We start from the raw sequence: 13,788 nt of genomic DNA on the forward strand, positions 1-13,788 counted from the left end.
TTGCAGAATATCTGTACCATTTTACATTCCTACTTACAATGTTTGATCTAGTTTCTCCGTATCCTCTCCAGCATTTGGTGTTGCCACTATTTTTTATTCTAGCCATTCTCATAGGTGTGTAGTAATGTATCACTGTGGTTTTAATTTGCACTTGCCTTGTGGGTAATGATGTTGAACATCTTTTCATGAGCTTATTTGCCATCAACATATCCTCTAGTCCTTTTCTGGATATCTGGGCTCAGATCACCTCCTGCCTCTCAGCCTCGGCTGTTTTTTCAGAAGCCTCCACCCTCTAGGGAAGAGGGACAGTGTACCCAGTGGAACCAAAGAACAAATATCGGATGGTGGTGCAATTTATCAATACAGAAGGATAGGTTTGTATGTAAACAAGTTCTAATTTGTGAGAAATAAAGCCACATGCTCTCCAGTCCACCAGGCTGTCTCCCAGGTTCAAGAATGCAGGCAATGGCTACCAACAGTTTTCTCAGCAAATCTAACCACTTTATCTTTAGGGGTAAAGACAATTTTACAAGTGCAGATGAATTATTCCAATTATGTTTACTCACTCATTTTGCACCCACTCATTGTATAACTAGCTCACATGTCATTTTAAAAAGAAAACTGAGGGACTTCCCTGTTAGTCCAGTGGTTAGGACTCAGCACTTTCACTGCCATAGGCCCAGGTTCAATCCCTGGTAGGGGAACTAAGATCCCGCAAGCCACGCAGCATGGCCAAAATTAAAAATAAAATTAAATTAAAAAAAAAAAGAAAACTGAGGTATAGGTTTTCCCTGGGTAATTCTCCCCAAGTTCCTTCTTCCTCTCCTCTCTTTTTCTTTTTCCTGTCAGACTCCTGGGGCACTTGAAGTACTCAGGTTCCCAGCTGGAAGCAGGGTCAATAACAGCAATGAAGCTCACGGAATGAACATGCTCTGCTGCTCTCAGGGAAGGTCAAAATTTAAGTAGAAGAGACTTACCAGCTGGTCACTTGCAACAGGCTGCAGTCGGGGGAAGGGAAGCCACCACCCCTGTATGTCCACAGCTGCTGGTCCCTGCTCTTGTCTCTCTCCCTCCCACCCTCAGGGGACTGTGGGAGCCTCCCATCCCCAGGTCAGGTGATGGGCCACCATGAGGAGTGGTTTCAACCAAGGTGGGGATAGAAGTCCAGTTTCCCCACTCTACTGTGTTGACACTGGAGGTTACTGGAGGCTGCTCATTATTGCTGGAGTGGGAGTTCTGGCTACCCACATGCCCTCCACAGACTCACTGCAGGTGAGTGGTGGCCTTGTCACTGCTGGGTGGGGGTGACATACGTGCTCCCTACTGGAGCCTGGAGTGTATGACCACTGTCATTCCTTGGGTCCCAAGGTCTCTGGCTGGTCTGCCTTCTTCTGTCCCCCTTTCAGAGTCTTCTCTTTTTTTAATATAAATTTTATTTATTTATTCATTTATTTTTGGCTGCGTTGGGTCTTTTGTTGCTGCACATGGGCTTTCTCTAGTTGCGGCGAACAGGAGCCACTCTTCATTGTGGTGCATGGGCTTCTCATTGTGGTGGCTTCTCTTGTTGTGGAGCACGGGCTCTACGTGCACAGGCTTCAGTAGTTGTGGCACGTGGGCTCAGTAGTTGTGGCTCACAGGCTCTAGAGCGGAGGCTCAGTAGTTGTGGCGCACAGGCTTAAGTTGCTCCACGGCATGTGGGATCTTCCTGGACCAGGGCTCGAACCCGTGTCCCCTGCATTGGCAGGCGGGTTCTTAACCACTACGCCACCAGGGAAGTCCCCCGAGTCTTCTTGTGTTCATCTTATATAGAATGTCCAGGGTTTTTAGTTGCACTTAGTGGGAGGAATAGGGAAACTTATGTCTACTCCATCTTCCCAGATGGGAAAACAATTTTTATGAAGAGAATGTCTTCTCCTGTCTGGATGCATCTTATAATTCAAGTAATCCCTCTTTGTGTCCCAAACTTTGTCACACACACAGGCAGTTTTAGTGCAGAACCAAAGCTGACTTAGTATGTGAGAAAATGATGCCATTAAGGTTTTATCAGCAGTGGGCGTTTTTTTCTTATGGCTTCCTTGTTTTAGTTGAGATTTATATACAGATTATTAAGTTGCTGCCATGGGTGATGGCTCAAGTTTAAAAAAAAAAAATTTAAAGAGTCTCTTAGGTCCCCACTCTGGTCACTTCACCGTCCTGATGGTGTAGATGCTCATCCCAGGGTTGCTGTTCCAAAGCCATGGGTGTGCTTTTCCTCTGTTCTCCTTGACCTTCTTACCTTCACCCCGGCTGCTCTTTTGGCTGGAACAGGCCTTTGTGTCACATAAGGTCTGCAGGCTCAGCTTCTGAAATCCTCCTCTTGGAAACGAGCTCAAGTGGAGTTTTCTTCTGACGTTCTAAAGACCACCAGCCTTAAACACCCAGCTACGTCAGCCACCTCGTCAGGCAGAGCACCACCTGGCTGTGATATCCCTGGGGAGACAGGCCCTGTGGTCAGGGCCTAAAAGACTGAAAGAAAACAAACATTTAGGGAACTGGCGTACATTCAGCACCAAGTCTGACTCAGGGAGAAACAAGAAGCAGGAAACATGAAAAGTGTAATGGATAGTTACTCCAAAGGAGTTAAATTTGATTAAAATATTGTATTTTGTTATTAAAATTGTAAAGACTGGGTTTAGAAGACTGTGCTTGCTTTTAGTGACCCACTCTCAGAAGTTTTTCTCCTGGTGACTCAGTCATGTAGCTCCTATTTTTGAGAGCTTATCACTATAGAATTCTTCCTTTCAATGCTGTTACTATATATAAAAAGTGAGAATGCTTTCTTTGGGGGCTCCATTTCTCATGGATGTTTTTGTCCTAGGATTTTTTTAAAAATATATTATGATGTCATTTGTCTATATCTGATAGTCTAACATCTAAGACTTGGGTCTTAGGATATTATCTTTGAATTAAGCAGATCAATGCTTCCAATAAGGTGATGGGTATTGAAAGTGCTTTATAAATTGTCAAGTGGTAGAAAGATATTATCATTATTTGAGAATAAATAGTAAGCTGTTTTCTTTTCATTAATCATGGAATACTTTCCAAGACCATTTGCTGGAAGAATATGTGATGACCTTGTAGTTCGGCTTCTGTCATTTTTAGCAGTCCCTTGGTGGCTTCCAGACATAACAACATACACCAAAGAAGGGGAAAAATTCTCCCCAAGAACATTCCACGGTCTGATCTTGATTTTAAAATAGTTCTAAGTGTAATAGAAAAAAATATTTGTCAAAATAACATAATACATTTATTATAGGGCAAGCTCAGAACTCAAGACCCAAAGAAAGAGTCCAGCATGTATCTCAGACAACAGGGCTAAAAAGCTGGGCCACAGGAAGACTGTGGCCCCTGGTTACAACCGCTCCTCAGGGTGGCCCATCACCTGCCTGGGGGACGGAGGGAAAGAGACACGGACAGAGACCAGCAGCTGTGGACAGGCAGGGGTGGTGGCTTCCCTCCCCCGCCCCCCCGTGGCCTACACAAGTGACCAGCTGATGAATCTCTCTACTTGCATTTTGACCTTCCCTGAGAACAGCAGAACAGATGTCACTCTTTGAGGGCTTTGTCCTCTATTGTGAAAACCTGGTTGTAGTCAAAGGGAAAACCTAGAGCTTCACTGATGCGAGTGACCCTGCTTCCAGCCGGGGCCTTGAGTCACATTTAAAATGGAATGTGAACTGATTATGCAATGGGTGGGTGATAAACTGCACCACCATCTGGTATTTCCTCTCTTGCTCTACTGGGCACACTGCCCCTCTTCCCTAGTGGGTGGAGGCCTCTGAAAAAGCAGCTGAGTCTGAGAGACAGGAGGTGATCTGGGCCCAGGAGGCTGGACTGCCCATGTCCCTGGCACAGCCCTAGGGGATTCCCTGCAACCCCACAGGAGCAGGGAGAGGGTGCAGTGAGGAGGAGAAAGGCGCTTAATCCACTTCTCTAACACCTACCATGCCCCAGCCCTGTGCCAGGCACTGATACAGGGCAGGAACACAGTGGTGAACAAGGCAGGCCATGGCCCTGCCCTCATGGGGCTTACTTTCCAGGGGAAGACAGACCATAAGGAAACAAGTATAACTGATGGTGAGTGAGAAACAACATGGAGAAAGATGCAGCAGAGCAAGGGGAAGAGTGACAGGGATGGAGTGGACTGTTTTAAGCTGAGGGTCGGGGACCCTCTCTGAGGAGGGACATCTGAGCAGAGACCTGAGTGAAGTGTGGGAGCCATGGGGCTCTCTGGGGAGGGAGCGTTCCAGGCAGAGGGAGCAGGATGTGCAAAGGCCCTGAGGCTGGTGTGTCCTAGAAACCCCATGAAGGCTGGTCTCACTGGAGTGAGCAAGGGGTGCCAGGCGATGTGTTTGGAGAGGGGAGCACAGCCACATCTTGTAGGGCCTTTCTACTTTTTGTAATGAATATTTACTCCAAAGGAGATGAATTTGGTTAAGCTTGTGTCTTGTTACTAAAACTGTGAATATTTGGTTCTGAGTCAGATGGGAACACTTGGAGCCACATCCCCACACAGTCTGATTCTTGTGTTTAAAATACCACTCTGGCCTCTGGTCAAAAAAGTAAGGCGGTCCTGGGGGCTGAGAGTGGCGGCAGAGGAACAAGTTGCGAAGCTGGTCAGCCGTGCTGTTAACAGATGGCGTGGCTGGGACAGGGGAGGAGGGGGTGGTGCAAAGGGGTGGGACTCAGGAGAGACTTCACAGGTAAAGCTGACTGGAGTTTACCTCCTTTCACTTCCCCGAAACCAGGCAGCAGAGGTGTCTCCCCTGGAAAATGGGCCCTGGGGGAAAGAGGCCGCCAGCTCTGCCCGTCTCACCCCATCGTGGGGAGCCCAGAAGGACACGGGGAGGTGTGGGCGGCAAGGCCTGGCTTTTGCCCCGTCCCTGGGCCCGAGCTGAGGCCTCTGCCCCTCGCTCAACCGAACAGCACTTCACTGTTTACAAAGCACTTACGTCGAGAGCGTCATACTGAGTGAAGTAAGTCCGATAAGGACAAATATGTGATACCGCGTATGTGTGGAATCTAAAAAATAGTACAGAGGAACTTATTTACAAAACAGAAAGAGAGTCGCAGATGTAGAAAACAGACTTATGGCTACCGGGGTTAAGGGGGGGTGAAGGTAGAGGGGTAAACTGGGAGCTTGGGATTGACATACACACACTACTGTATATAAATAGATGACTAATAAGGACCCTGTGTATAGCACAGGGAACTCTCCTCAACACTCTGTAATGGCCTATTTGGGAAAAGAATCTAAAAAAGAATGGATATAGGCATGTGTATAACGGATTCACTTTGCTGTACACCTGAAACTAACACAACATTGTAATTCAACTCTAATAAAAAAACCAAGAAAACAGAAAACAAAGTTCTTGCCTTTCTCATCCTTGCCAACAACGGTGTGAACTGAGCAGGGCAGACACTATTACTTCTGTGTGGTAGGTGAAGAGACCAGAGCTCCTTGCTGTGAGAATTAGGAGAGTTTATGGAGACAGAGAGAGCCTTTCGATGTCATCAGCAATAAAGAACACTCATTTCTGCTCTGGGGAAAGAATGTGGCCCGTACTAAGGGGACCCAGCTGAGTTTTTAGTGCTCGGATTGTGGTTGACATTTTCCCTCCTATAAATGTTCTTTCGACATCATGTTGTTTATGTAATTTTGAAAGAAGCACGGCATTCCCATTCCATAGGATTAGGCTAAAAAGTAATTGAATCACTGAAACTATTTGGAAAACTAGCCTCTTACTGTCTGGAAGCGGCAGCCGGCTCTGCCTACAGACACCTCACAGTATTGGCAGGAGGTCTATGGCTGCATTAAAGAAGGCTTCGTCCATTGGGATCATTTCTCTCCACCCTTTGATTCATGGGTGCCTTCTCTTGGAAGGGGGTGCCTGGTGAATTTTTTTCTCCTAACTTCTGACATGTCCTAATGAACTTGCAAACATTCTTCACAGCTTAGACCACTGTCAGCTTCCAGGCGGACTCGTCATTGACAAAGAATCTGAAGTTTACAAGATGCTTCAGGAGAAACAAGAGTTAAATGAGCCTCCGAAACAGTCCACTTCATTCCTGGTTTTGCAGGAAATCCTGGAGTCTGAGGAGAAAGGTAATCAGTCGTGTGTGTGTGTGTATGGTCAGAGGCTCTTGTTCAAGGCCTGGGCTGAGGAGCAGTCATTGCTGAAACACAGATGAACACAGCCCTGAAGAGGTGGAAAGAGCACAGTGTGCTTTGCAAGGCGTGGCTCTTAAAAGGCTAAAAACTCTTTAAAAAAAAAAAAAAAAAGAGGGAACTTCGTGGCGGTCCAGTGGTTAGGACTCTGTGCTTTCACCGCTGAGGGCGCGGGTTCAATGCCTGGTCAGGGAAATAAGATTCTGCAAGCTGCGAGGCCCGGCCAAAAAAAAAAAGAAAAAGGGGGGTGGAGTGGGAGGAGGAATGAATGAGCTCCCAGCCACACCTGCCTAGCTGTTTCCTGTCACAGGCGCATGGGGAGGCTGAGGACGTGGGGAGCTTGACTGTTGTGGGATTCTGTCGTCTGTCCCTTGGCCACTGGTTTGGTTTGAGCCCACACACCATGTTTCTGTGGTGGTTGGCACCTGTGAGTGGGTGAAGGCCATGGGATATGAATGACATGCAGAATGAAATGAATCAGCAGCAGTGAAGCCAGGCTCTGAGCTTTAGTTTGGGGCCATGTGCTTGTTCTTGCTCTAGGGAGGATGGCTTCCTGAGAACCGGAGGGCCCCCAGTTTGGCCACATCCCTCCACCGAGTGACCTTAGGCAGGTCTCTGAACCTTTCCAGGCTTGTTGGCTCATATGTCAATCAGGGATGAAAACCCTTTTCTCTAAGACTGGTGTGTGGATCAAATGTTATAAATTACACAAAACACCTGTCACTGTGACCAGCACACAGTAGGTGCTTCGTAACTGTTATGATGTTTGAGACCTCATCAAGAGGCTCCAGGCCAGCCTTAGCTTGTGCACACGTGAGCTCCAATGCCCGAGGTGCCCAGGGCCACACATGTGGCTCTGCAGGTCTCAGGAGACAGTCTTTACCCTCTACACATCATACACTCTGTGTTTCTTACGATAATTTTCAAGTGGGTGGCAGCAAAGCTGTCTCAATAGCTTTGTAACAACAACAAGGAGAAATTTCTGGCAGATGGGTGTGTTGCAGAAGAGATGTTTTTTTCCCCTTCTCACAAAGGTGACCTGTGAGTGACAGCTCTCGGGCTTGCCCACCTCCCAGGTGGTCATTCACAAGTGCCTCTGATTCTCGCCATCAGCCTAACTACCAGTGAGTTCTGGAGAGTTGGGTTTTGCAGCCCTTCCTGGTCTCAACGAGGCCCAACCCTCCATACTCTGCGCTGTCCCTTTCCACGAGGCTCGCCGGAGCCCTGCCTTCTCTTGCTCTCTTCTTCTTCCCAGCGTGCCTGCCTGTGAGGAGAGCTGGTACTTCTGAGAGGGACACTTGGTTGTTCTGTTTCTGAGACCCGCTTCAGCCAGGCTCCTGAGGGGTTGGTTCTTTGCCCAGGGCGGCCAGTGAGGGTCAGAGCTGAGTGCCCTCTGGAAGAGTCACCTTCTGCCTGGAAGCCCCCAGCTGCAGAGTTGGCTTCGCAAGAGTCCTTCCTGAGCTGAAAGTTCCCTCCTGAACACACTCAGCACCCAAGCTTCCTCCCCATTTGGGTGGTTCTTTAGAGAAGTTGGCAATTTACAAGCACAGGATATTAGGAAAATTCTTATTTTATGCTAGAAGGATATTGTCCCTACCAGTAATTTCCCGCTCTGCTTGGAGTACCTGTGCAGTTTGAAAGGAATGAGTCATATACTCTGTATTAAGTTCCAGTCTTAGCCCAACTGACAGATGATTTGGGGGCCAACCCTAGAGGATGATGGTCTTTCAAAACATGAGAAACCACAACTATACTCTGAGTAGTGGGTGCAAAACCCTTCAGTTAAGAGAGGAAAAGTCAGTCCATTCCAGCCCAAAGTAGAACATAGACAGACATTGCAGGACTCACCTCACTGCATGCCCTCAGGTCACAGAGGTCACAGAGAAGGACTTGAAGCCCAGGATCACTGAGTTGCCCTGAGGTGGCAGCTCCCTGCTCTTCATGCTTCATCCCTTCCATCCTGTATTCTTACCTGCCAAGCCAGTGGCTTCCATTCTCAAGGCTACCTCATGGTTCTAGTTGGCAGCTGGTGCTCCAGCCATCACACCTACTTCCAGGGACCAGGAAGGAAGAACAGGGGAAGGGCTAATTGGGGAAACCCCCTTTCAGATGAACCAACTTTCTTTTGCCCAGAAGTCCCATGTGACTATTCCACTTATATTTTGACCAGAATTTAGTCACATGGCCCCATCTAGTTGCAAGAGAGTCTGAGAATTATAGTTTTTCTCGCCTGGGCTGGATGGCTGGCTATCTTCTTGCTCCAAAGAAAATAAAAATTTTGCTAAAAAGGAAAAGGGAGATAATAGATCTTGTGGTCTCTCCCTTCTCTCTTAATATGCACTTGCACTAAATTTTCACTGAATGGGACAGCATAAGTTCCAATCCAGACATCTACCACATGCAGAAGGCTCTCAAGTGAGGGAGCTCCAATACCTGTTTTCATTTGAGATGAAATGGTCAAAGCTCAGGGCAGTGGCTGGTGCATGGTAGAGGCACTCCGTGAGGGTTACTAGCATTCGAGAAGGCCTGTGGTTCATGAAGCAGCGCTGCACCACCAGCACTGGTGTCCAGGATCTGCCCGAGACCCACCACGAGACCTCCAGCAAGTGACTCGTCTCTCTCAGCCCTACTCTATCTGCACACATCCGGGGAGGCTAATAATGGCTACTTCACGGGTAGTTTAAAGCCTTAAGGGAACCAGTGCGTGTAATGTGCCAGGCACACAGTCAATGAGGCCCCCGAGGGAGGTCTGGCTGCAGCAGGGCTTGGTGATAAATCTCCAGACTCAATGTGGGTCTTCTCAATTGGGGTGAAATTCAGCCTCTGGACTAGGAGAAAGGGTCCTGGGTTCCTCACACTTCCTCTTGCTCTGGATCAAATTCTAAAAATTGCAGGGAGAAGGAGGCTTTAATTTTTTTTTCCACTGTGGGGACATATACCTAACACAAAATTTACCATCTTAACCATTTTTAAGCTTATGATTCCATGGCACCGCGGACACTCATACTGCTGTGCTGCCATCTTCACCGTCCATCCACAGAACTCTTCATCTTGCAAAACCGAAACTCTGCACCCACTCCTCATGGCTCCCTCCTCCCCAGCCCATGGAAACCACCGTTCTACTTTGTTTCCATGAATTTGACTATTCCGTGTATTTCATATGAGTGGAATCATACAGTATTTGTCCTTTTGTACCCGGCTTATTTCACTTAGCATACTATCCTCAAGGTTCACCCATGCTGTAGCATGTGTCAGCATTTCCCTCCTTTTTAAGGCAGAATAATATTCTGTGGTATGTATACACCACATCTTGTTTATTCATTCATCTGTCCCCAGCCATCATGGACCGAGAAACATAGGACCCCAGGCTCTGAGATAAGAACGCTGGAGACTTGCTCCGGAAGTATCTAGGCTCATTTTGGCTGGTTCCCAGGCTTCCAGGAAAATCCTCAGATGGTCTGCAGTCAGATCATGGAGGACCACCAGGTGCAAGGTTAAGGACCATGAATTTGATTCTATAGGTAATGTAGTCACAGAGGGTTGCTGAGCATTGAAGTGGACAGCAAAAAGGCTGTGCTTTACTCCATTCATTTTCACTTTTTTCCCAAAAGCTTTGAGATGCAAGGTTCATTGGAAGGAGAGATATTTGAAAATTTTTGTAGTAGCCCATAGTCTGAAGGGAGCTATTTCTACTGTAAGCTAGTGGAGAGGGAAGGAAGAAGGGAAATTTCTTTTGCATTTGCAGTGTTGGCTGAATAGGTGAGAGTAGAAAATGGAGCCAGCAGGTGGCGCTGCAGAGCTGAACAAGCTGCAGCGAGGCGGGCTTTATCTGGGAGCCCAGCAGAGAGCAGTGTCACTGTCCAGGGCTTGCTGTTCTTTTTTTTTTTTAATTGTAGTATATATAGTTGATGTACAATATTACTAAATTTCAGGTGTACAACGTAGTGATTTAATATATTAGATTCTTTGTTTCAAGTTACTGTAAAATATGGGCTATATTTGCTGTGCTTTACAGTATATCCTTGTAGCTTATGATTTTGTACACGGTAGTTTGTACCTCTTAATCCCCTACCCTTATCTTGCCCCCCCTTCTCTCTGCCCACTGGTAACCACTAGTTTGTTCTCCATATCTGTGAGTCTCTTTCTGTTTTGTTCTGTTCATTTGTTTTATTTTTTAGATTCCACATATAAGTGATAACATAGAGCATTTGCCTTTCTCTGCCTGACTTACTTCACTAAGCATCATCCCCTCCAGGTCCATCCGTGCTGTTGCACATGGCAAGATTTCCTATGGCAGAGGGCAGCAGCTCAGTGGGGTTAGGGCCAAGCCACACAAGTGCACTTCGTGCTTCTGCCCAAACAGGGCTCACATCTGCTCACACTCCGATGGCCAAAGCAAGTCTTGTGGCCAAACCCAAAGTCGATGGGATGGGGGAGTATATACTCCACCAAGAGCAAGTTTTCCTCAGCCTTAGTGCTGTTGACACTTTGGGCCAGATAAGCCCTTGTGGTGGGCTGTCCTGTGCATTTTAGGACACTCAGCAGCATCCCTGGCCTCTACCCACTAGATGCCAATAGCACTCCCTTGCAATTGAGACAACCAAAACTGTTGCTAGGGAACAAGATCACCACCAGTAGAGAAGCACTGACCTACTGGGAAACATGGGAAGGTACGGGTAACTGCAGATAAAATATACAGTCTACCATGCCTAGCCAACTCTAAATGCCCCTTATGTCACACACAATCTCAATTTTTGGTTCAGAAGCGCCAGCCAACATATGGGGACTCGTTTTTGAACAGGACAAGCGAGCTAGGGCCCTCATGTGTCAGCCCCAGGATTGCCCAGCATGGCTGCAGATATGGGATGACCCTCTCCTCGCCCCCTCACCTGACACAGAAAGCCATTTTTTGCTCTTATTCAGTGGTTCTCAAAGTGTGGTCCCTGGACCAGCAGCAGCAGCCCCTGAGAACTTGTTAAAAATACAAACTCTTGGGCCCTACCTCAGGCCTGCTTAATCAGAAACTCTAGGAGTGGGCCCAGCAATCTGGGTTTTAATGAGCCTGCCAGGTGATTCTGATGCACAACAGCATTTGAGAACAGCTGTTTTAGTCTAAAGTGGATTTTAACCTGGAGTATAGAACAGGATCCTGGGGCCCCTGCACCTGGAGATGCTCCTTCAGCAGGTCTGGGGTAGAGCCTGGTCTGTGAATTTTATGAAATCTCTCCTGGTGCCCAGGATGCTCAAAGATGCCCATTCAGAACCATCAGTGTAGAGACTTCTCCAGCTTCCTGAGCCAAAGCATGTTGGACTAAGAGAGGGACCATCATGCATTTGTCATGGCATTTCATCATCTATTTCTTGTGTATTTATTGAGCCTCTATTATTTGTTAAGCCCGTGGTAGGCTCTGTGGAGTATTGAAAAATATATGAAATAGGGTTCTGGTGCTCCAGTAATTTGCAGTCCAGAGAGACATATATAAATAGCTGACAAACCTAACAATGCTTGCTAGGCCACATCACAGTAAAAAAAAAATGTGATGTGGAAACACAGCCAGCCAAATATATAGCAGTACCAGTCATTTTAGTAGCTTACCATTATTAATAGCTACCATTACATAGGGCTCTACACAGGTGATGAACTGGGCTGTAGGCAGTTCAGCACCCAGCAACTTAGGAGCTTTGTTTTGTACACAGAAAGCTGACTGCAGGAAGGCTGCTGCTGACTGCCCTGTAGCAGGTGGTTTTTATCTGGCTGCTTGTAGCACACTCTACTATAATGATTTTGTTCTCTTTGTAATGTGGGTTTCTTTTGGCATCTGACTACACTGCCTTTCGATTATCAGACATTTTTATTTATTTTTTCTATATAAAGCATTTTTAATTTTTAAGTCCCATATCAGTGTTTGCATGTATTTAATCAGCATGTAATGTAATTTGTGTTTTGAGGGCTGACCATGTGCCAGGGAGGGCTTTATGTGTCTTTTTTTATCTTTTTGTCCCACTGTGAAGGGGAAATGATCTCCTGTTTTATAGAAAAGGAAACTGCAGACCAGAGAAGTAACTTGCCCAGGATCACACAGCAGAGTCAAGTCTGTTTGACTCCAGTGCCCATGACCTTGCTGAAACATACATATAAGTGAATCTGAAAGAGCTAAATGATACTTATGCAATCCTACACTTCCGGCCAACCCAAGTGTTTTCCTCCTTTTAGGGGATCCCAACAAGCCCTCAGGATTCAGAAGTGTTAAGGCTCCAGTCACCAAAGTGGCTGCATCGATTGGAAATGCCCAGAAGCTGCCCATGTGTGACAAGTGTGGCACTGGCATTGTGTGAGTATCTGCCTTCCAGGGCATCAGAGGCCCTGCAGGTTGGGTAAACCATGAAAATGTGGAAAGTGCTGGATGTTGCACATTTTGGGTGTGATGGAGAAAAAAATCCTGCCTGGAAAATGGAGCAGAGAGGCCAGGTAGGTCCTGTGTCCCAGAGCCAGGTGGTGAAGGCTTTCCTTGGCTGTAGAACCCTTAGGGTATGAACATGTAAAACCAGAAAAAGCAGGGCTGCTCTGTTGAAGTGGGAAGGACTTCCCGAAGGCTTCAAGGGTAATGTCTTTGTCATGAGAAGCCCCTTTATGACTGGAGGCCAGTTAGGAGGCCCTGATCTGCCAGATGGGCCCCTTGGGAGGAGGCCCTGATCTGCCACATGGGCCCCTTGGGAGAAGCCCCCAAGCCTGGTGCCCCCTTCAGGTGCTTGTCACTAAAGGAGCCCCTCTCCTTCCTCCCTCCTGCAGCGGCGTGTTTGTGAAGCTGCGGGACCGTCACCGCCACCCTGAGTGTTACGTGTGCACCGACTGTGGCACCAACCTGAAACAGAAGGGCCACTTCTTTGTGGAGGATCAGATCTACTGTGAAAAGCACGCCCGGGAGCGGGTCACTCCACCCGAGGGCTATGATGTGATCACTGTGTTCCCCAAGTGAGCCCGCAGCTCAGCACCGAACGCTGGTCTCCCAACGAGCCCCTGCTGCATCTTGTCCTCTGAAAGCTCTGGCTTCTCTTATCTAGAAAGTTCTCGCTTACTTTGGTTTTATCCCTGCTCGTCAGCTAACTGACTCACGCTGGCTGTGTGATGCCCGCTTTTATAATTAATGGAAGATGGTCTTGTTCAGTGTCCCCTTACCAGCATCACCGTGTCTTCTCTTCTCCTCCATTCATCTCTGCTGCAAATGGACATCAGCCAAACTTGAACCAAACCAAATTTAATATGTCTGACAATTATTTCGTTTCACCCAATAAATTAATAGACTTCAAGGCAGTGTGGTGTCTCTTTTTCATGTGACCATGTATCCTATTTCCTGTCTCAAGCCAGATGAGATTTCTGAGGCCTCTCTTGTTTGGGGGTTCCCACACCTCTGAGATTTGCAGGCCTTCTCCTCCAGGTGTGAGAAAACTGGCATCTGAAAACAGTCTTTTTTTTTTTCTGGCCCCATCATGTGGTAAATGGGACCTTAGTTCCCCGAGCAGGGATTGAACCCGGGCCCTTGGCAGTGAGAGCTCGCAGTCCTAACCATTGGACAACCAGG

General features: G+C 47.4%; 1 protein-coding gene across 1 annotated transcript in view; it reads left to right on the forward strand.

Annotated features, from left to right (window-relative positions):
• PDLIM1 (PDZ and LIM domain 1) overlaps window positions 1-13,516 on the forward strand; it is a 42,422-nt gene extending 28,906 nt beyond the window's left edge. The window contains exons 5-7 of the mRNA XM_081253185.1: window positions 5,994-6,145; window positions 12,423-12,540; window positions 12,999-13,516. Coding sequence (XP_081109311.1) covers window positions 5,994-6,145; window positions 12,423-12,540; window positions 12,999-13,185 — 457 coding nt within the window. The 3' untranslated portion in view covers window positions 13,186-13,516. The remainder of the gene's footprint in view (window positions 1-5,993; window positions 6,146-12,422; window positions 12,541-12,998) is intronic.
• Window positions 13,517-13,788: the final 272 nt, after the last annotated feature.

Source organism: Mesoplodon bidens, assembly GCF_964165515.1.
Source record: "Mesoplodon bidens genome assembly, chromosome: 1".
Classification (NCBI taxonomy): domain Eukaryota; kingdom Metazoa; phylum Chordata; class Mammalia; order Artiodactyla; family Ziphiidae; genus Mesoplodon; species Mesoplodon bidens.